Consider the following 20,403-nt stretch of genomic DNA (forward strand, 5'->3'; position numbering starts at 1 on the left):
TGATGAGGATCTGAGGCCTCCTGCCAACAAACAGTGTTAACTCTCCTGGCACGTGAGTCAAGCACCCTGGGTCTTGCAGCCCCGATGGAGCCTTCAGGTGACTGGCCAGCATCCTGATTTGCAACCTCATGAGAGACCCCAGAGTCCGAATCATCCAGCCAAGTTACTCTCAGATTCTAGACCCAGAGAAGCTGTCTGAGATAATAGATGCATATGGTTTTTAAAATACAAAACTTGGGGGCAATTTGTTAGGCAGCAATAGATGACTAATACATCACAGTAAGGACTTGAGATTTTTAGTCTGAGTATGAAGAAGCCATTCAAGGAATTCAAGCAGGGGAGTGACACGATGTGACTTATGTTGTGAAAAGATCCATCTGGCAACTGTGCTGAGACTGAATTGTGTGTGTGTGTTTGGGGGAGGTGGCAAGAAGAAACAGGGCCCTAATTAGGAGCTGCTGCAATAGTCCAGCAGGTGTTGATAGCAGCCTGGACCAGGGTGGTAGAGTTGGAAATGAGAGAAGTAGACAGAGTAGGGTGTAGTTTGTAGTTAGAGCCCATAGAACTTGCTAATTGAATAGAGAAAGTGAGAAAATGGAATAAATCAAAGATGAGAGGTTTTGGCTGGAGCAGCTAGGGTATTTGCTAGTGCCGCTTACTGCAAAGGGGAGGACTGGAATAAGAAAGCTGTTGCAGGGAAGAGGCTATGAGCTTGGCTTTGAATTTTTTTAATTTGAGATACCAGTTAGACACCCAAGTGGCGGTGTTAAGTAAGCAACTAAGTAAGTGAATCTGGAATTAAGAGGAGAGATTAACATATTAAGTGAAGTAAGTCAGACAAAGACAAATATCATATAATGTTGCTTGTATGTGGAATCCAAAAAAAAAAAACAAAAACAAATTTTATTCAAACTAGAAATAGACTCACGGACATAGAAAATAAACTGTGGTTACCAAGGGGGAAGAAGGTGAGGGAAGGGACAGATTAGGAGTTTGGGATTAACAGATACGTATTACTATATATAAAATAGATAAACCACAAGGACCCACTGTATAGCACAGAGAACTATATTCAACTTCTTGTAATGAGCCATAATGGAAAAGAAACTGAAAAAATACATATGTATGTATATAACTGAATCGCTTTGCTGTACATCTGAAATTATCATTGTACATCAACTACATGTCAAGAAAAAATAAGAATTAAAAACAAAAAAGAGGAGAGATTAAGACTGACAGTGGGGAGGGTATAGCTCAGTGGGTAGAGAGTGTGTTTAATATGCATGAGGTCCTGGGTTCAGTCCCCAGTATCTCCATTAAAAAAATTTTTTTTAATTAAAGAAAAAAAAGACTGATAGAAATGTGGGAGTCATCAGCATGTATATGGTATTTAGAACCATAAGATTGAATTCAGCCCCCTAGAAGAGGCCCTCCTCACTCCAATACCTAGGGGCTGATTAGCGGTGGAGCTAGTAAGAGGGACTGAGAAGGAGTAACCAGTGAGGCAGGAGGTAAACCAGTGACCCAGAAGCCAGCAGAAGAATGTATTTCTACGAGCAAGAGGGGCGGGCCAAGAGCAGCTGTTTATATTCCAGGAAGCATGTCTGTTATCCTATACAGACCCGGCTGTGCACTGACAAAGAGCACTCCTCTGCAGGATGTGTTACTGTTGCTTTAATGCTCTCCATCCTGTTTGACATCCCCCTCTGTAGATAAGCCAGTGTTCTCTTGCACTAAAAGGAAGCCGGCTGCTCCCTCCGTTAGCATATCTACCAGGTTAGAAGACCCCTGTATGTCAATGTAGTTTAGGTATCAGCAGGGGGCTTCCTTGGTCCTTTGTGATCTAGACAATACTAACTTAAACCCCAGTCGAAAGAATTCTCTGCACAGTCTTATGTTCTTATGATTGCTTCTGGTTCCCAGGTGAATTGGTTTACTTCAGGGATTCTCCCACAATCCCACTGGTGTAGTTCCTTATCTATACAGCTGCTCAGTAATTTTCACTAAACCAACCACTCACACAGCCATCTGTACATGTAGATGTCTCTACTGAAGGGTTAGGTTAGGGAGATGCAGGGATTTACACTGTAGAAACACAAGTAACTTTAAATTCATACCAGGGTATTTTTCCCTAAAAGTCCTTTGCCTTTTCCACAGTTCAGGCTCCAACTTCCCTTCACATGGCTCAGCCTTCCTCTCTGCTCTTCCCTTTCTTATTCCATCTAATTTCAATTTTTTGGTTCGTTTTTTAATGCAGAACATTTGGGCTCCTTCTCTTATTGCTTTGATGTTTGCAGACCTAGGCCTTATGGGTCTCATCTTTCCTTAAAACTTTTATCAAGTATTTCCTAAACAAAGAGTGTTTCCTCCCTTTTCAGGACTTTTGGTGTTACTGTAAGGACGTGACTGTATATGTAAACAGTCACTCTGATAATGTGTGAGGAATTAAAAAGCAGTAGGGCACTGTCCATGCTCTTGGAGAGCTTAAAAGTTAATGAAGTGATATTTACACCTCAAGTGCTAAGAAGCAGTGCAAAAACGAATTCAGAATGCCAGACAGAGAAGTCTGGAGTTGGTGTTTGGGAAATAAAGTGCTGGAGAGATTCCTGGGGTTGGGGTGGGGAGTAAGGATGGCTGCCTTGTCTGCTGGCACCTGGACCACCTCCAATGGCTTTCCATCTCCATTGGCTCCTCTTTGAAGTTCATCTTCTACAAAGTCATATAAATGGAATCATCTGGTGTGTAATCTACGTCCGGCTTCCTGCCTTCAGTGTAATTTCTGTGAGATTCACTCATACCGTGATGTGTATCGTTGGTTCATTCATTTTGCTGCTACATGGTGTTCCCTTGTATGGCTATACCACCATTTGTGCATCCATTCTTCTGCTGATGGACATTTGAGTTGGTTCCCATTTGGGGCTGTTATGAACCAAGTCTTTGTGTGGACAGTCATCATATGCAGAGACTTAAATTTCAGAAAAAGAGAATGCAGCCAGATGCTCATATTGTGAAATTGTGCCCTTGTTTCAGGATTGCTCTTTGAAAGGACAAAAAAATGTCAGAATTACTCCTTCTCAGTATTTACAACAAAGTTCTCCCATAGGACCTCTCTGGCAAATCAAAGGGCTCAAGAAAGACCCTCATCAGTGAGACAGTAAATACAAAATGCACTAAATCAAATGTTTGCTCAAGTACATGTTCTCAGTGAAGTTGTCTCTGGTCACCCATCTCAAATACCCCAACCCTTCATTGTCCTCTGTTCACCTCCCCCAACTATTTTTCTGTATATCATTTACCGTCATCTGACAGACAATTTTACTTCCTTGTTTTTTTAATCTGTTGGCAACTACCCCCCCCAACTACAATGGGAGCTCAGTGAAAGCAGGGATTTTTATCTACTTGTTCACTGCTGTATCTGCCACCCACCCACCTCTACACAGCTTTGGAATGATTTCCTAAAGGTGTACTGCCATAGAAAGAGATAATCAAGACAAAAGAGTTGATTTTCTTATGGTTCTTTATCACCTGCTGTCAGATTGCCCAGCAGATATTATAACAATGTAGATTGCAATCAAGAAGTAATGTTTAGGGGGGAAGGGTATAGCTCAAGTGGTAGAGAGCATTCTTAGCATGCACAAGGTCCTGGGTTCAAGTACCTCCTCTGAAAATAAATGAATAAATAAATAAATAAACCTAATTACCTTCTCCCCCCCAAAAATAAAAAAAAAAAGAAGTAATGTTTAAATTTTATGGTTACTGGGGGAAAGAGGATGGGAAGGGATAAATTCATGAGTTTGAGATTTGCAAAGTTTAACCACTATATGTAAAAACAGATAAACCAAATTTCTTCTGTATCACACAGGGAACTATATTCAATATTTTGTAATAACCTTTAATGAAAAAGGATGTGAAAATGAATATATATATGTATACATATGCATGATAGACATTATGCTGTACACTAGAAACTGACACATTGTAACTGACTATACTTTAAATATATATGTACATATATATATAAAGAAGTAATGTTTAAAGCTACCAGTCTCATTACAGTTTCCACATTATTAAATTTTATTATTTTATCTAACAGAAAAGGAGAGAAATGGCACCTCTGTGATCCTTTTTAATTGAATGTTCTTTGCTTATTAATAAGAACCTTTCTCCCCAAATAACAATTCTTGATACTTGGTTTCTTCCTGTGTAAACTGTCTGCTCACGTTCTTCGATCATGTGGTGCATCCTTTCAGAGAGCCTGGAAGTAGGAAGTCGGTCTGAAACATTGGCTGCAGCAACAATCAATACTTCTCAGTCATTTGAAGAATGTGGATCCTGAAATGGTGACTTCTGGCAAGGGACTCTAATTCCGATGATGGTGTTCAGTTCAGTTGTGTTAAAAAAAAAATTAAGCCCAGGAATCTTAAACAATCACCATGTCATCCTATCACCTTGAAACACCTGGTTAGGCTGAAAGGATGGTGCGACATGAAGGATGCTCTGGTGTGAGGCGGGAGGAGCTTGTTTCCGTGTGAATGTGATTCAGCATGTCACTCCTTGTTCAAAATCCTGAATCAGTCCTGCCGAAGTTACTCACGTTTTCTAACTCACCTCTCATATCTCCATCTAGATGAAGTGAAGTCATAAAGAAACAGGAATGTTTTCTGGATGATGTTCTGTTCAGTTCTTTGCTCTAAATTAGCCTTTTTTGAGGCACCTGGAGCTGAGCAGAGGTACGTTGTCTACATCCGACACCCTATGAGGTCCAGGGTGGAGAAACCTAGGAGTCATCCCTCCCACTTTCTCCCCAAACTGTAAGCCTGATCAATCACTAAGTTTCGCCTAACCTACCTGCTAAAGGTCTCTCGAGCACCCCTACTTCTTGCTACCTGGGCTGTTACCCCCTTAGCACAGGGGCTGTGTTGCTCAGATTACTGCCAAGCCTCCTCTCTGGGCTTCTCAAAACTGCTCTTGCTTCTTCAATCCATTCTCTATTCAGCAGCCAACCTGAGTATTTTTATAAATGCTAATCAGGTTGTGGCACTCTTTCACTTAAAACCCTCCAGTAGCTTTTCGATGTCTTCAAAATAAAGCTCAAAACCCTTAAGGCTGTAGAAGACCCCGCATGAGCTGCTGCCTGACTCCTCTGGCTTGGTGGCTCATCACTCTGCTCTTCCCCTTTCCTGAGGGCCTTCTCCTCTTCCTCTCTTTCTTCCTTTTCCCTTCTCCTCTTGTCCCTCTACTATCCCCCCTCCTTCTTTTGTTTTAAGGAGAGATGAGAACTATGAGTGTTCATAGAATTAGGGGAAAGGATCCAATGGAAGCAGCTAAAGATGCTAGAGGGGATAATTGAGCACCAACTCATTTAGTCAAGAAACATTTATCAGACACCTGCTGTGTGCCAGGTACTTTGTTAATCAGCAGTGACACAAAGATGAATAAGACATAGTCTTTGAACTCAAGGGGCTCACAGGAAGAGAAAGGACACATAAAGAGACAGTGTTCTTAACTACATCAAGCTTGGCGGATGGCTACGTCCAGTCTCCCAGGTCATCATACAGTATCAGAATAACAGGGAAAAGCATTCCACCTATTCACCTAAGGCATTTCTCACTCTGCTCTCAAGCTTCCCTTTTGCCCTCTCTCCAAAATTCCTCCATCTCCTCCCTAATCCATACCCTCTCACTTCACTTTCTCCTGCTCTCTTTTATTTATTTAATTTTTTTGGGGGGGTGGTTGTTAGGTTTATTTATTTTTAGAGGAGGTACTTGGGGATTGAACCCAGGACATCATGCATGCTAAGCATCTGCTCTACCACTTAAGCCATACCCTCCCCTCCCTCCTGCCCTCTTTTAAAAACCCATCTGCTCTCACCTGCCAGTAATTCGGCATCCTATCCAAAGTAAGCCAAATCACTCAAGGTTTGGTCTTATCGGTCCTACCTTTTCCCTATTATTCTGATCCTGTGCAATAAGCTGGCAACCTAACAGGAACAGAGTCCTCCTTATCAGGCAGGAGGAGAGAAAGAGACCTTGGATGCTAATGAATTATTAATATTATTTTCCTGTCAAATATGTAAAACAATGTGGTAAGTGAAATGACACATTCATCTTCAGGGAATTATGAGAAAACAGAGCAGGGACAAGCCAACCTGATCTTAAAGGATGGCAGGGAGTTAGGAAGAAAGGAGAAAGGCATTTCAGGCACAGCAAACAGCATAAGCTAAGCCTAGAGATGGGAAATAGGCTGGGGTCAGGGAAAGGACTGACGATACAGATGGGGAAAGGCAGAGGAGTATCTCATCCTTGGAGGAATGATGAAAGGGAAATAGAAGTAGATGAAGTGGATGAGACAGCTCCACTGGCAGGACTTGGTCTTCTCATCAAGGTCATTTTGCTACGGAGAGACAGAGGATGCTCCAGAAAAATGAAGACAGTTTGGTACAGTTGACTGCACTTTCTAGGCAACCAACAAGACATCGCCGTAGGGACCCCAGAGACACAAAAAAGGCTAGCCAGGGTGAATTTAGAGAGGGTGTATTGGTATGTTTTGAACCAAGTGATTTGATTTACTTCTTCAGCAAAGTTTTATGGCTGGGGCGATTATCAGAAGGGATGGTCAGAGTGTGAAGAATTGTAGCACAGTCCCTGAAACTGGTAGGCACTTGGTTCAAATTTGTTGAGTGATATTCATAAAACCTCACAGAACAGAGAAACAAGTATGGCCAGAGGGGATGGAGTACAAAGTGGGGCAGGGCAGGATGACTGTGTTACATTTGTTAACCAAATGTCACCATGTAAACCTTCTGGGATGAAGTGAAAAGATGTAAGATACAGGCAATTGATTAGTTCAATTCAGCAAATATTTGCTGGGGACCAGGCTCTGAGTAAGGTACTGTGGGGGCTGCCAAGATAAACCAGCTATCTTCAGGGAGCTTGAGGCCTTACAAAAATAATTCTGTGCAAGCATACTTTTGTAAAGGCGGCAATGGAGACACAAAGAAAAAGCACAGTACTACAGAGAGAGTTTCAATGACTAAAAGTTAGGGAAGGTTTTTAGGCAGGTAGTATTTGAGGTAGACTTTTAGGATGGGTGTGTATTTGAACATTGGCTTTATTGGTAGGAGGGAACCTTCAAAGCATAGGGGATCTTTTGGGCAAAGGAGCAGAGGTGGGAGGATTCCCGAGGAATTTAGGGGATGGTGGTAAATCCATGTAGCTGCAAGAGCAGTTTAGCTTCTGGGGAGTTAAGCCTGGAAATGTATGTCTGAGTCAACTTATGAGGGGCTTTGAATGTCAGGGAGAGAGATTTGGACTCTGTCTATTTGCTAAGATAAACTGCAAAAGATTTTTGTAAGCAGGAAAGTGACCTGATTTTACCAGTTTTAGACAACAGCTAAAACAGTTCAAACATACAAGATTAAGAACTGAAATGGAACCTTCTTGTCCAGCTGAGAAGAGAGATTTTAATTACATAATTAAATTCATTAATAGGGAGAAGTGTCTCTTGCTTCCCAGGGCCAGCCATGACTCTCTTCCAATTTTATAAACAGACCAAAAAAAAAAAAAAAAAAAACAAAAAACAAAAAACAAACAAACAAAAAAAACCAAGTCTCCAGACTTAGATCCCTGGGAAAATATAAGTAAATACTGACACAGACTTGCTTTGTTTTCCCAAGAGAGGTCTCCCAGGCGATTTCTCTAATTATCTAGGGGAAAAAAAATTTAACTTGTTTTTCCCTTTAGAGTTCAGCCGAGCTGGGGGGAAAACTGCAGTATTGCCTTAGATTCTCCAGCTTTGCTTTAGACGCAGTATTGGTCCCTGAGGGACTCCCTCTAAGGTGTCTGAGCAAGGTGTCTCTAGGCATTTGTTCCCAGCAACAAGGAAAGAGCTTAGGAGTAGGAGACACAGGCGCTCTGCAAAGGGCTTATTTTAAAAAGAAAGAAAGAATGACGAGGGGTGGTAGGGTCCTGTCTATTTTTTTTAGGATAATTCCGTAGTAAAACTAATCGAGGTAAAAGCCGTGCCCTCTCCTCTGGCCAGGACTTCAGGATCAGAAGACGCCTGGGCTCGACGCTCAAGGATGGACAGTGGTTGCGCGCTCTCCCGCCGGCATCACTGCACTTAATTCCGCCAGGCTCCCAGGGGGGCGGTTGCAGCTACAGCCTAGCGTGCCCCCCAGCCAATAAGAAGCCAGAAAGTCCCGCCTGTCTCGGATTTTGACCAATCGTCGCCCAGGACTTTAGCTTGCTAGCCAGCGCCTTCGTTGTCAGAGAAGGGAGGCAAATCCCCTTGGAGTTGCCAGTAACGGACATGGCTGCGGCCCCTGGAGGAGGGGACGTGAAGTGAGGAGGGGGCAGGGAGGGGAGAGGACCCGGGCGAGGAAGACTGGTCCCTGGGCCCCGGTAAGTACGGGAAGGCCGGTGGCCCGAAGCAAGGGGAGCAAAGGGGTGTGGGGTTCGGCCTTCCGTGTCCTCGAGATTCTAGGGCGAGGCGAGGGGAGTCTGGGGTCTGCACCCAGGGAATGGCCTTGGGGGATCCCTTCGGTGGGGCAGTCAAGGGACTGACTCTTGCCTTCAGGTCTTGGCCATTTCCTTTCCCCAGGTGCTCACACTTGCCTTCGGCCCTGGCTTGGCCCCTTAGGGGTCCCGCGTCAGAAATCGAAGCCTCCCGCCAACAAAGGCTTCCTGCTGCAGGTTTGCTCTTGCTGGGCCCTGGCCCAGAGGGCTACCAACGCTGCTGTTCAGTGCCTTTATAGGTCTCTGGGAGTCCCCGTACCCGTCCCAATTCAGACGGTTGTCTCCCCTGCGTGCGCTCTCATCCGCCGCCGGGGCCCTGGTGCTGACCACCTGCCCTATGTCCAGGTGAATGGAGCCAGAGGGGCTTCTCAAACCTGAGAGACGACGTTGCAGTTTGGAGATGCCCTGCCTTCCCCCACCCCACTTCCGCCTTTCTAGAATGTTTAAAGACTCCTTAGAAGCAACCAGAGGGACATTACTGCCACCCCATAACCTGATCTCTGTGCAGTGCTCTCATTCCTCTGTTGCACACTGCTGAAGTCCAGTTCCTACAGTCCCTCGTGGGAGCCCCTGCCCGGTGCCAGATACGAGGGAAACCCGGCTCTTTCATTGGTGTGTAACCACGGGCTGCACTTTGGCACGTTCATTGATTTGGTCACGTGCTGCTTCATCCCACCCTCTTTTTGTGTATGTGGCTCTTAGGGGAAAAAGGAGGGAGCTCTGCATTGAATCCGTTTTCCTTCTAGTATGTGATTTTTGTGCCTTGGGGAATATGATAGTTTTCTTTTGCTTAATCAAGACACTTGCCTCAGCTGTAGTGACATAGTTCAGTTAAGCCTAGGTACTCGGATAAGATGGAAGTCAGGAGGGAGTTTTAACGTTTTATTTTACAGATGGGGAGACTTACTGTTGGGAGAGGCAGAGAGACAGGTCCAGGTTCACCAAGGGCCAGGACTGGAACTCTAAAGTCCAGATTCTTGAGTTCTTTATGCACTAGAGCTGGTTGGTTTCTAGGTGTGATCAAGTGAGGAAATCAAGTTCCCTGACTTCGCTGAGCCTCTTGCAGCGTGGCTGTGAGCATTAAATGAGATGGTATAGATGGGATCCCTTGCACGGGGTCTAGCACCTACTAGGTTCTTAATCCATTTTTTTGCAGTCATTAGTTTTAAGTAACCAACAAGTAGTTCACTGGCTGATTTCTTGTATTAACATTTATTGAGGTCTCTCTTTATATTTGTGTGTGTAAATTATTGCAGTGATTCACAGGGGAGGCTGGGAGGGGCGGAGTCAGAGCAAGGTAGCTCTTCCCCTGTTTTGAGGAACCATTATAGTGTCATTAGAGGTGTTTAATGAGAGTGTGATTGTGTACACATGGAAGCAGAAAAATGTTGAGAACCTTAAGAAGAAATACTATGGTGGTATGTCTTTATGGTACTCTTGGCAAAATAAAGAGCTGATCTTATGTATTCCAATTAGATAGTTGTAATTTAATTTTGGGGGGGCAGATCATTAGGTTTATTTATTTTTGTTTATTTATTTTTCAATGGAGGTACTGCAGATTTAACCCAGGACCTCGTGCATTCTAAGCATGCGCTCCTCTACTGCTGAGTGATACCCTCCACTCCAGATAGTTTTAATTTTTAAAAAGTGGCACAAGTAAGGTTTATTATCTAAAGAGTCCAGTAAAAGTGATCCATAGAATAAAACAATTTGAAAACCACTGTAGAGATCAGAAGACATCAGAACGTAGACTGTAATTGAGCCTAGAATTGGAGATAGCATGTTCACGTAAAATCCGCAAATACTCCGCAAAGGCTTATTTCAGCTGCCATGTTAGCTTTAAATTCCTTGCTCACTGGTTTGTGTCAGAATGACAAGTAGGGAAACCGGTGGAGACCATGGGGAAGTGCAGTGACTAGGGAGGTGGAGTACAAACCATCCCCTGGACAATCAGCCACCAAATAATTGAGAGTTAACTGCCCTTGAACCCCCACCCCACCCCCACTCCCACCCCTTGTTGGTGGTGACCCGACATCAGAAGATTAGTCTGGGAGAGCCAGGGCTGGGCGGTGAGATGGAAGAAAACAGAAAGCCCTTCACATTTCTATTTTGAGAAGTTGCTAGGGAGTGCCAGCTCCAAGTGTTGAGAATCAGCCTTTTGGAAAGCTTAACTCCTGCAGAACTAACGAGAAACCAAGGTTGCTGTCCAGGGGTTCCTCCCACTGCTCTTTCCCTCTTGTTGGGCTTGCGAAACAATTTCTATAGGGAGAGGGAGGAGCACCATCGGAAAGATTACCTCCACCCAAGGCTTGACTGAGCCTCACCTGGTGAGTCAAGTTGGAGCTCTGACAACTGCCTTTCCCGGAACCATTCCTGGTCTTCAAATGAGAAGGTTCCAGGTCATGGTTGGCACTTCTCCACTGGTCAGCTGTTAATACTTTTTTGTCTGGTTATTGTGTCAGTGTTGCTTTCACAAGAGCGTCTTTCTTTACGTAAAAGATAGATTCCTTTAAAAATACTGTTTAGACTGAGATTTCTGAGCAGGCCTAGGTATGTTTACAGTACACAGGTGAACTAAAGGCTAAGCTGTGGCTGCAGCAGGAATCTTTTTCTTCCAAACGGACCAGCCAGCCAGAAGGTGTGGTTTGGTGACCAGGAGTTCGTGTAATAATAAGGTTTGCCTGTGGCTACCGAGACAGTAGTAAACAGGGTCACGTGGCAGGGCTCGTAGGCTTAGGGCCAGATTTAGACCTGGCATGATGCCTGCCTGCAGAGGCCTAGAGAGTGGGGCAGAGAGGGGTGCCCAAAGGAAGGAAACCCTTCCAGGGCTCACATGGGCCTTTGGGAAACCAGAAAGAGTATGTGAACCCAGTTTTCTTAATTTCAGAATTTTCTTGAAAAAGCGATTCCTGATAGCAGTCTTCCTTAGTAGGGAGGTGAACAGAACAATATTGAGAAACACTTGGGAAAAAGTATATACTGGAGAGAGACTCAAAGGTGTACTTTTTTTCTTTTCTTTTTAGTTTTTTTGGCTGGGGATAATTAGGTTTAGTTATTTATTTATTTTTAGAGTAGGTCCTGGGGACTGAACCCCAGGACATCCTGCATGTTAAGCATGCACTCTGCCACTTGACCTATACCCTCCCCTCAAAGGTGTACTTAAAAGTGCATAAATAAACAACAAAGTCTTACTGTATAGCACAGGGAACTATATCCAATAACTTGTAATAACCTATAATAAAAAAGAATATGAGAAAGAATATATATGTATATAAATGTATAACTGAATCACTATGCAATATACCAGAAACTAACACATTGTAAATCAACTGTACTTCAACTGAGAAAAAAAAAAGGGCATAAACATCCCTAAAGTTGACATGGAGTGCACTGAGGGAATATTGCTTAGTAATTTCAGCCAGAGCCAATTGCAGAATCAGAAGTTGCTGAATTATTTTTTATTGTGGTAAAACATACATAACACAAAACTCACCATTTTAACCAGTTATGTAGCATTAAGTATGTTCACGTTGCTATACAACCATCATCACCATCCATCTCCAGAACTTTTTCATTTTCCTAAACTGAAACTCTGTCTCCATTAGACACTAATTCCCCATTCCCTCCTCCTCCAGTCGCTGGCAACCACCGTTCTGCTTTCTGTCTCTAGGAGTTTGACCACTCTAGGAACCTCAGATAAGAGGAATCATACAATATTTGTCATTTTGTGACTGGTTATTTCTCTTAGCGTAAGGTTTTCAAAGTTCATCGATGTTGTGGCATGTGTCAGAATTTTCTTCCTTTTTAAAGTTGAATAAAACTCCGTTGTATGCATATACCATATTTCGTTTATCCATTCATCTGTCATTCATCTGTCGATGGACACTTGGGTTGCTTCGACCTTTGCTGTTGTGAATAATTCTGATATGAGTATGAGTATACAAATATCTATTTGAGTCCCTGTTTTCAGTTCTTCTGGGTATATATCTAGAAATGAGCGGTTGCTGATTTTTTATTTAAATGGATTGAACCCAGGACCTTGTGCATGCTCTACCACTGAGCTGTACCCACCCCCAGTGAAGTTGCTGAATTTTTAAGATACATTCACATGGTTTGAAAATCAAAAGGAACAAAAGTATATACGGTGAAAATTCTCCTTCCCACTCCTATCCTTAGCTACTCAGTTCCAGTTTATTAATACCTTCTTTTGTAGGTAGTGCTTTTGGTATTGCATCTAAGAAATCCAACCCAAAGTTACAAAGATTATCTCCTGTTATTTCTTGTAGAAATTACGTAGTTTTACTTTTTCATTTAGGTCTATGATCCATTTTTTAGTTAATTCTTGTGTATGGTGCAAGCTATATTTCTGAGTTCTTTTTTAGTTTTTCGTCTGAACGTTCAATTATTCCAGCACAGTTTGTTGAAATACTGTCTTTTCTCTGCTGCACTGCCTTTGTACCTTTCTTGAAAATCAATTGACCACATATGTCTGGATCTATTTCTAGACTCTGTTACCAGGCCAATACCACACTGCATTGATTACTGTAGCTTTATAAGCCTTGAAGTCAGGTAGTGAAACTCTTCCTCCTTTATTTGCTTAGGGTAGTCTAATTTGAACATCTCTTCTTGTGAGTGGAGTTGAGCATCTTTTCAATATGTAGATGCTACTGGATTTCTTGATTTCATGGTCTCTCTGGGTTAGAAGAGACCATAAAAAATCATCTCTTTCTTATTTGCTACCTGCTGTATTTATTATCTCCATAATTTCCCACCTCCTCCACCCTTTAGTGATGGGGAGCTCGTTCCCTCTCAGGGTAGCCTCTTCCATTTTTCATACAGTTTTAATTATGTAAAAGATACTGCTCATAGTCAGTACCAATCTGCCTCCCTATAGCTCCTTTCCCCTAATTTAGTCCCTGTTTTTGGAGCCTCTCAGAGTAAACCTGGCCGTTCTTCCACCTGTCAGCCACCATGCCCTTTCCAGCCCTGCTCTAACCTTATGTGTTTTTGGTGCTCTGGCTACATGTCTTCGGTTTCCTCTACCATTTCTCATGTGATAGTTTCTCCAACCTGGTTGCTGGTCTCTGGAATCCTTCCAGTTTTGTTTGTCAGTGCCCTGCTTAAAGTAGGTGATGCACGAATTAACAAAATATTTCAGAGATGTTCTGAAATGCGCAGGAATCAGTCTTACCCCTCTATTTTTGGGGACATGGCATGTCTCTTAATGCAGCCTAAATATGAATGAACTTTGGGTGGCCATGTCATTTATATTGAAACTATATTTAACTAAGCCATTGGTAGTAGTTTTATATGATAGTTTTTGAACCCAAGCGCAGGAGTTAATACTGAATCTCTTACAGTTAAATTGAGTCAATTCTGGCCCATCATTTCTGCCTGTTGAGATCTTCTTGGAGCTTGACTTTGCTCCCCTTTCCAGGTTTATGCTAACCAAGAATGTGATTAGCATACCATCTGTTTCCTCTCCCAAGTCATTGATAAATATATTGACTAGGGTGCCACCAAGCATAGAACCCTGAGCCTTGCTATTGAAAACCTCCCTCCAGCTGAACACCAATCCACCAGTTAATACACTTTGGGCACAGCTGTTCAGCTGAACACAAGTCCGCCAAATTGTGTTTTTGGTGTGTTGGATGTGGCTAGAGTGCCAGCACAGCTAATGAAGATTGTGTCGGAAGAGATAATAAGGACAGCCAGTTTCTCAGCCTGCCCTCAACCTGAACCCTGGGCATCCACTTAGCTCTTTTTGATGCAGGTTCTGAGCTTGGCAGCAGGAAGCATCGCTCCTTCGTTCTCATTACCACCTTTTTTTAGATACTTGTCAGGGTAAACCAGGGTTATTGTAACTTTCTTCTAACTCTTCTACCTGTGATTTCTTTTCCTTTACCCTCTGATCCATTCTCTACCTTGTTAAAATACTGGGACCTACTCAGAAACCTTCAGTGACTCCTCAGGGTCTCTTTGTTTCAAGGGACCCTGCAATACGGCCCCTGATTCCCTGTCCTATGTGGTCCTTCAGTTATTTCTTCACTCTTGCCTACTCAGGTGAGACCAGTCTTACCGAACAGTCAGATCACCATCTTTCAGAAAGGCTCCTGCGTTTCTTCCTTGGTGCCTTGGATGGGATTTCTGGCTCTTGCTTGGGTAGCTCTTCCTCTTTTTACTCCCAAGCCCCTGTTTGTAATTCTCATTTAGTATTTCAGTGCTGTCTTGAATTTTAGTTATCTTTTTTCATAATAGCCTGGACCACAATATTATAAATCCCTCTAGGGAAGACTGTATCTTATGCATCTTTGAAAACAGGCCCGTTCCTTATACTTATTAAATGTCTACAACTGTAACACACTGTAGGAACTTGATAAATGTTTGCTTCATTGTCCCTTCTCTTGTATATCTGCCAAACCTTGTATGTTGTGGCATTTTAGAGGTTGGTTGAGTTGATTTAGTTGGAGCTCAGATTCTACCCTAATTCTGTGTTATTAATTTTTTTTCCTTACCCTACCTTAAAAAATCAACTCTATGATTTTGGAATAGAGGCAACTCTTTCCACATAATGAAATGCACCTATTTAAGTACATTGTTTAAGGGATTTTGACAAGCATTTGCATCCCTGTAACTACCGCCCACAATCAAGATATTAAACAAACGCTCCCTGTGCCCTATGTAGTCATTTCCTTCCCCTCCTCACCCCCAGGCAGCCCCTGACCTCTTTGCTGCCACTATTGATTAGTTTTGCGTGGTCTAAATTTTATGTAAATGGAATCAGAGAGAGAGTAGGTACTCTTTTCTGTGTGGTTCTTTCACTCATCAAATGTTTTTGAGATTCAGCCACATTGTTGTGTGTATCAGGACTTCATCTGTTTTGTTACTGGATAGAATTCCACTGAATGGGTTTACCACAATGCATTCATCCATTCACCTGTGAGTGGACATTTGGATTCTTTCCAGTTTTTCGCTATTTTGAATAAAACTGTTATGAACATTTTTTATGCAATTCTTTTTGAGGACATGTTTTCATTACTGGATCATACAGTAAGTGTACATAGTTGACCCTCCAGCTGCATGGATACACTTATATGTGGATTTCTTTCACTAAATATGTACCAGAGTGCTACACGATCCATGGTTGGTTGAATCCACGGATACAGAACTGTAGATATGGAGGGCCAACTGTTATATGTGGATTTTCCACTGCACTCAGGGGTCAGGGGTAGGGATGTTGGGAGTCAATGCTTCTAACCTCCGCTTTGTTCAAGAGTCACCCGTACTTTATTAGAAACTGCCAAAATGTTTTCTTAGTGGTTATACCTTGTTATATTCTGACCAGCGATTTATGAGTTCATATCCTCCCCAACACTAGGTACTGTCAGTCTTTTTCATTTTGGTCATTCTAATGGGTGTATATTAATATTAATATTGGTAAATATAAATGTGTTAATATGAAAATTAAGTATCAAAATATTTTAATATTGAGTGTTCCAATCCATGAACATGGTATAGCTCACAGTTTATTTAGGTCGTCTTCATTTTTCTCAGCAGTATATAGGTCTTATGTGTATTTTTGTTCAAATCATCCCTAAGTATTTCATGCTTTTTTGTACTGTAAGTGACATTTACACATTTTTATTTTCCTATATTTCATTATAGCATATAGAAATTTATATTTGCCTTTTGTATTTTGACCTTATATCATGCAACCTTGCACATTTATTTGTTCTAACGCCTTATTTGTAGATTCCTTAGGATTTTCTACATATATGAGCTAGTCTTCTACAAATACAGTTTTACTTATTTCTTTACAATCTTTATGCCTTTCACTTCTTTTCCTTCTCCTTACTTTTGAGTTCTCATTTTGATCTAGGTGGCTCTTTGTTCGTATTTCTTGTTTGTTAGTGATAGTAATGGTAACTATTTATTAAGACTTACAATGTGCCAAATACTGTGCTAGACCCTCTGCATATCATATATGTTTTTTATTTTATTTTTTATTGAAGTCTAGTCAGTTGCAGCATGTCAATCTCTGGTGTACACCATAATGTCCCAGTCATACATATATTTACATATATTCATTTTCATATTCTTTTTCATTAAAGGTTATTACAAAATATTGAATATAGTTCCCTGCACTATACAGAAGAAATTTGTTTTTTATCTATTTTTATATATAGTAGTTAATATTTGCAAATCTCGAACTCCCAAATTTATCCCTCCCCCCCGCTTCCCCCCGGTAACTGTAAGATTGTTTACTATGTCTGTGGGTCTGTTTCTATTTTATAAATGAGTTGTATATCATATTTTACAAAATTCTTGTTGTATATCTGTGGAATAGGTATTATCACTTCCATTCAGTGACCAGGGATACTGAGGCTTAGAGAGACATGTGATTTGCCAAGGTCACTTGGCACTTGATACATGATGGAGCCAAGATTTGAACCCAAGAGTGTTTGGCTTTGAAGCCTGTGGGGTTTTTTTTTTTTTTCACTATGGCCAGAGAGTAGACCTGGCCCTTTAAGGATACAGCTGCTGGTTTCGGATTAGATGCTTAAGGACAGCTCTCTCCCAGAATCCCATGTATGGAGCGATGGGAAAACAGACTCTTAGAAAAATGTCACGCTCCTGGCTGCCCTTTCTGAACTGCCGTGGTTCCAGCCGGCCACAGTTATTTCACTCTTGGAGTGTTGGCAGAAGGAGTTAAGCAGAATCCCCATCTGGCTCTTGGTGCCTTTCCCTGTGTGGTGACTACCTCATCCAGCCCCTGCTGGGAGGGGGTGTCATGGGGATCTTGAGCTGTACTCATAAACAGGCCCTGGGTGCCTGAGTCAGAGCGGCCTTGGGGAGAAGTGCACTCGGCCTCTCAGGATCCCATTTCAGTCGTCTGCCAAAGACTGAGTGTCACCACATTGTGAGGCTGCTCCCAGCACCGCTGCTGTCTCTGACCCTTTGGGGCCAGCTCCGCTTTGAGAGCTGTGGCTGGAAAGGCAGGAGTGGGGAGACTTGGCAGCCCAGTGACACCAGTGCCCCTTGCAAGGAATTGGATGGGATTGTGGAGCGGAGGTGGCGCCTGCAGAGCCTGGATCTCCCGGCTAGGGGCCTCTGGACACAGCTTTTTTTTTAATTGATTCTAGACAGCTCTTTTATGGATCAGTTCTCCTGGGCTTCTGACCAGCCCTTCTTAACAAGGCTTTGCTGCAGGCCCCAAAAGAACTGTCCCAGTCAGCAGGTTAGTGCTTTCTCCACAAGCAGTCACCTGGCACTAAACCAGATTACTCAGTGGCACTCTTTACCCCAACACACCCTGGTCTGAAATGACTAAAGTGAGTTGGCCGCCGGGATGGATGGGTGAGGGTCTGGGGTTGTGTGGGGAGGGGGTGGCGGGTAGGGAGGTAAGGCTAATCTTCGTTTTCCTGATTGTTGTCCGATTGCATCCCCCATCCTCGTGGTCACCCGCCCAGGTGCCTGTTGAGCACCACCCTGTCCACATACCGCCCGAGAGGCCCGCTGTCCATGGGCACATCTGTGTTGGCACGTGTGGTGTGTGTTTCCCAGCCCGAGGGAGTAGAAGGATGCTATACGCCTGCTGGCAGTGGAGTGAGCTCGTCTCTGCTTTTAGCATCCCTGCTGCTCTCCCCACCACTCGCCCACTTATTCGGGTTGTATCTAGATTCCAGTTTACCTTAATGATAACATTCACTTTTAAAGCACTGAAAAGCCAAGGCTTTCCCTGCCCCTTGGAAGTCAGCGAGTGAAAGAGTACACAGGGAGCAAAACATATGTGCCCCCGAAAATTAGGGTTGAAAGGGGGAAGGCTGGCAGCCCTGCAGCTTCTTCTCCATGGCCCTCTCCCTCCTGGCCTCAGAGAGTGGACTTCAAGTTCACTGCCTCCAGGACAGACCGGGGCCCTGGTAGTCAGTGGCACCAGCCTCTCCACGCACTGCTCTGTTGTTTAGATGATACTGTTGCGTTTCACAATCGCTGCCCGTTCCAACAGCCTGGACTTAGGGGACCTCTTTCTTCCTTTTTCCCCAGATGCTGTGCCTGTGACAGAGTCCCTGGGGTTTGTACATGTTGGGGAGGAGCCTTCCTTTCGGGGGTGACCACCTTCCTCTGGGCATGCCTGCAGTACTCTGGGCCCATGGACCTGAAGGAGAAGCATACGGTAGGCCACGGTCGGTTCCCTCATGGGTGTTGCCTGTGTGTCTCTGTTGGGCTCTCCCTACCTGTGTTTGCCTGGGAGGTCCTCATCTGGGGGCTTTACACCAAAAGTAAGGGAGGGGGCACGGCTCTGAGGCTTGGGATATGTAATTGTGATCCCTCTGAGAGATATTACTGCTCAGCTGGGACGCACAGGCTCAGGGAACTGTGACTCAAGGTCGAAGGGTGGACCAGTCAACATAGCCGCATGGGAGCTGGTTTCTGATTTGGTTTGGCTCGGAGCCAGTCTTCCACTCTTTGCCTAGGGCTGTGTAATTTCATTTGTTGGCTCTTTGCTAGGGCTCTTCCCCAACCTGCTGGGCCGTGTTGAGTACTGCTGGGCACCCTCTCTGTGGTTAGGGAAGAGCTACCTGGTCAGACTCCAAACACAGCTGTGGGATCAGCTGGGGGTGGGCATCCCAGATGTCCAGGTGTCCTCCCCAAGCCTGACGCAGGCACCCCGGCCTCCAGGTATGCCGTCTTTGCGCACAGGTAGATTTGTCATGGATCAGAGCATTCCTCTCCTGGGACGAGGATTGTCCTAGAGGAGAGGAGGTCCTTCCTCCTGGACTTCGGTCACACCTTCCTCATAGGCCCGTCTGTCTCTGATCTTCCATCACTCGGCTGTCAGGGAAAGCCATCCAAAATGCAGAGCTGAACCTTTGTTGCCCCTGCTTAAAAGTTATCACATTGCCTGCTGAAACCTTTAGTGTGGGGTACAGAGCCCTCCAGAATCCCACTCCTGCCCACCCACCCAGCGTCCCTAGCCTCCCCTGCCTCTGCCTTTACCGCTGTTAATTCTGAACACTTCAGAGTTTGGGCACACATTCCACATTTAGGCTGTCACCCTAAAATTCTCCCCACCCTTTTAAACTTTAAAAATTGTATTTAATTTTATTTTAAATTAAAAATTTTTTTAATTTAATTTTTTTTAATTTAATGGAAGTTCTGGGGATTGAACCCAGGACCTCATGCGTGCTAAGCATGTGTTCTATCACTGAGCTACACTCTCCTCCCTTATTTTTTGATTTTTAAAAAATTTTAAAGTTATTTTATTTTATAACATTTTTAAATTAAAAAAATTTTTTTAATTAATTTTTTTTTAAACTCACCCTTCTTCCTTCCAAACTCCTACTATTCTTTCTTCAAAATCCAATTTAGTTGGGGAGGGTATAGCTCAGTGGTATAGTATATGTCTAGCATGCACGAAGTTCTGGGTTCAATTCCCCCTACCTCTGTTTAAAAAAAATAAACAGATAAATAAACCTAAAATTACTTCCCCCCAATGAAAAATTTTTTTAATTTAAAAAGGAAACAAACAAATTAAAAGAAACCCAAAACAAACAAAAAAGACCCATAATTTTATCCAGATACAGCCTCCTTCACTCTCCAGAGTTGCTCCTTTCAGTATTCATAGCACCTCCACCATCATACTGCTCTGCTGTCTTGATATCACCTGTCTGTTTATCTCAGTGTTCTGGCTCCTAGCGTAGAACCTGGCATGTAGCAAGGGCTTAGTAAATATTTATTGACTTGAACTTATGGATAGTGATCTTCCTGCCAAAGAGATCTTGGGAGGTCTGGAGAAGGAGCTGTGGGTCCACACACTGGTGCCTGGCTGACTGCTGACGTGTTCAGCTCCAGGCTTCACGTGCCTCTGGATCAGCTGTGGAAGAGG

The 20,403-nt window shown here is 43.4% G+C and overlaps 1 protein-coding gene across 2 annotated transcripts in view; it reads left to right on the top strand.

Annotated features, from left to right (window-relative positions):
* The first annotated feature begins 8,250 nt into the window (after positions 1–8,250).
* Positions 8,251–20,403, top strand: part of TMEM94 (transmembrane protein 94) — a 34,307-nt gene continuing 22,154 nt past the window's right edge. For both annotated transcript variants that reach the window (XM_074343676.1, XM_074343677.1), the window contains exons 1-2: positions 8,251–8,402; positions 18,561–18,690. In XM_074343676.1, coding sequence (XP_074199777.1) covers positions 18,667–18,690 — 24 coding nt within the window. In that variant the 5' untranslated portion in view covers positions 8,251–8,402; positions 18,561–18,666. The remainder of the gene's footprint in view (positions 8,403–18,560; positions 18,691–20,403) is intronic.

The sequence above is a fragment of the Camelus bactrianus genome, chromosome 16 (genome assembly GCF_048773025.1).
Source record: "Camelus bactrianus isolate YW-2024 breed Bactrian camel chromosome 16, ASM4877302v1, whole genome shotgun sequence".
In the NCBI taxonomy this organism is placed as follows: domain Eukaryota; kingdom Metazoa; phylum Chordata; class Mammalia; order Artiodactyla; family Camelidae; genus Camelus; species Camelus bactrianus.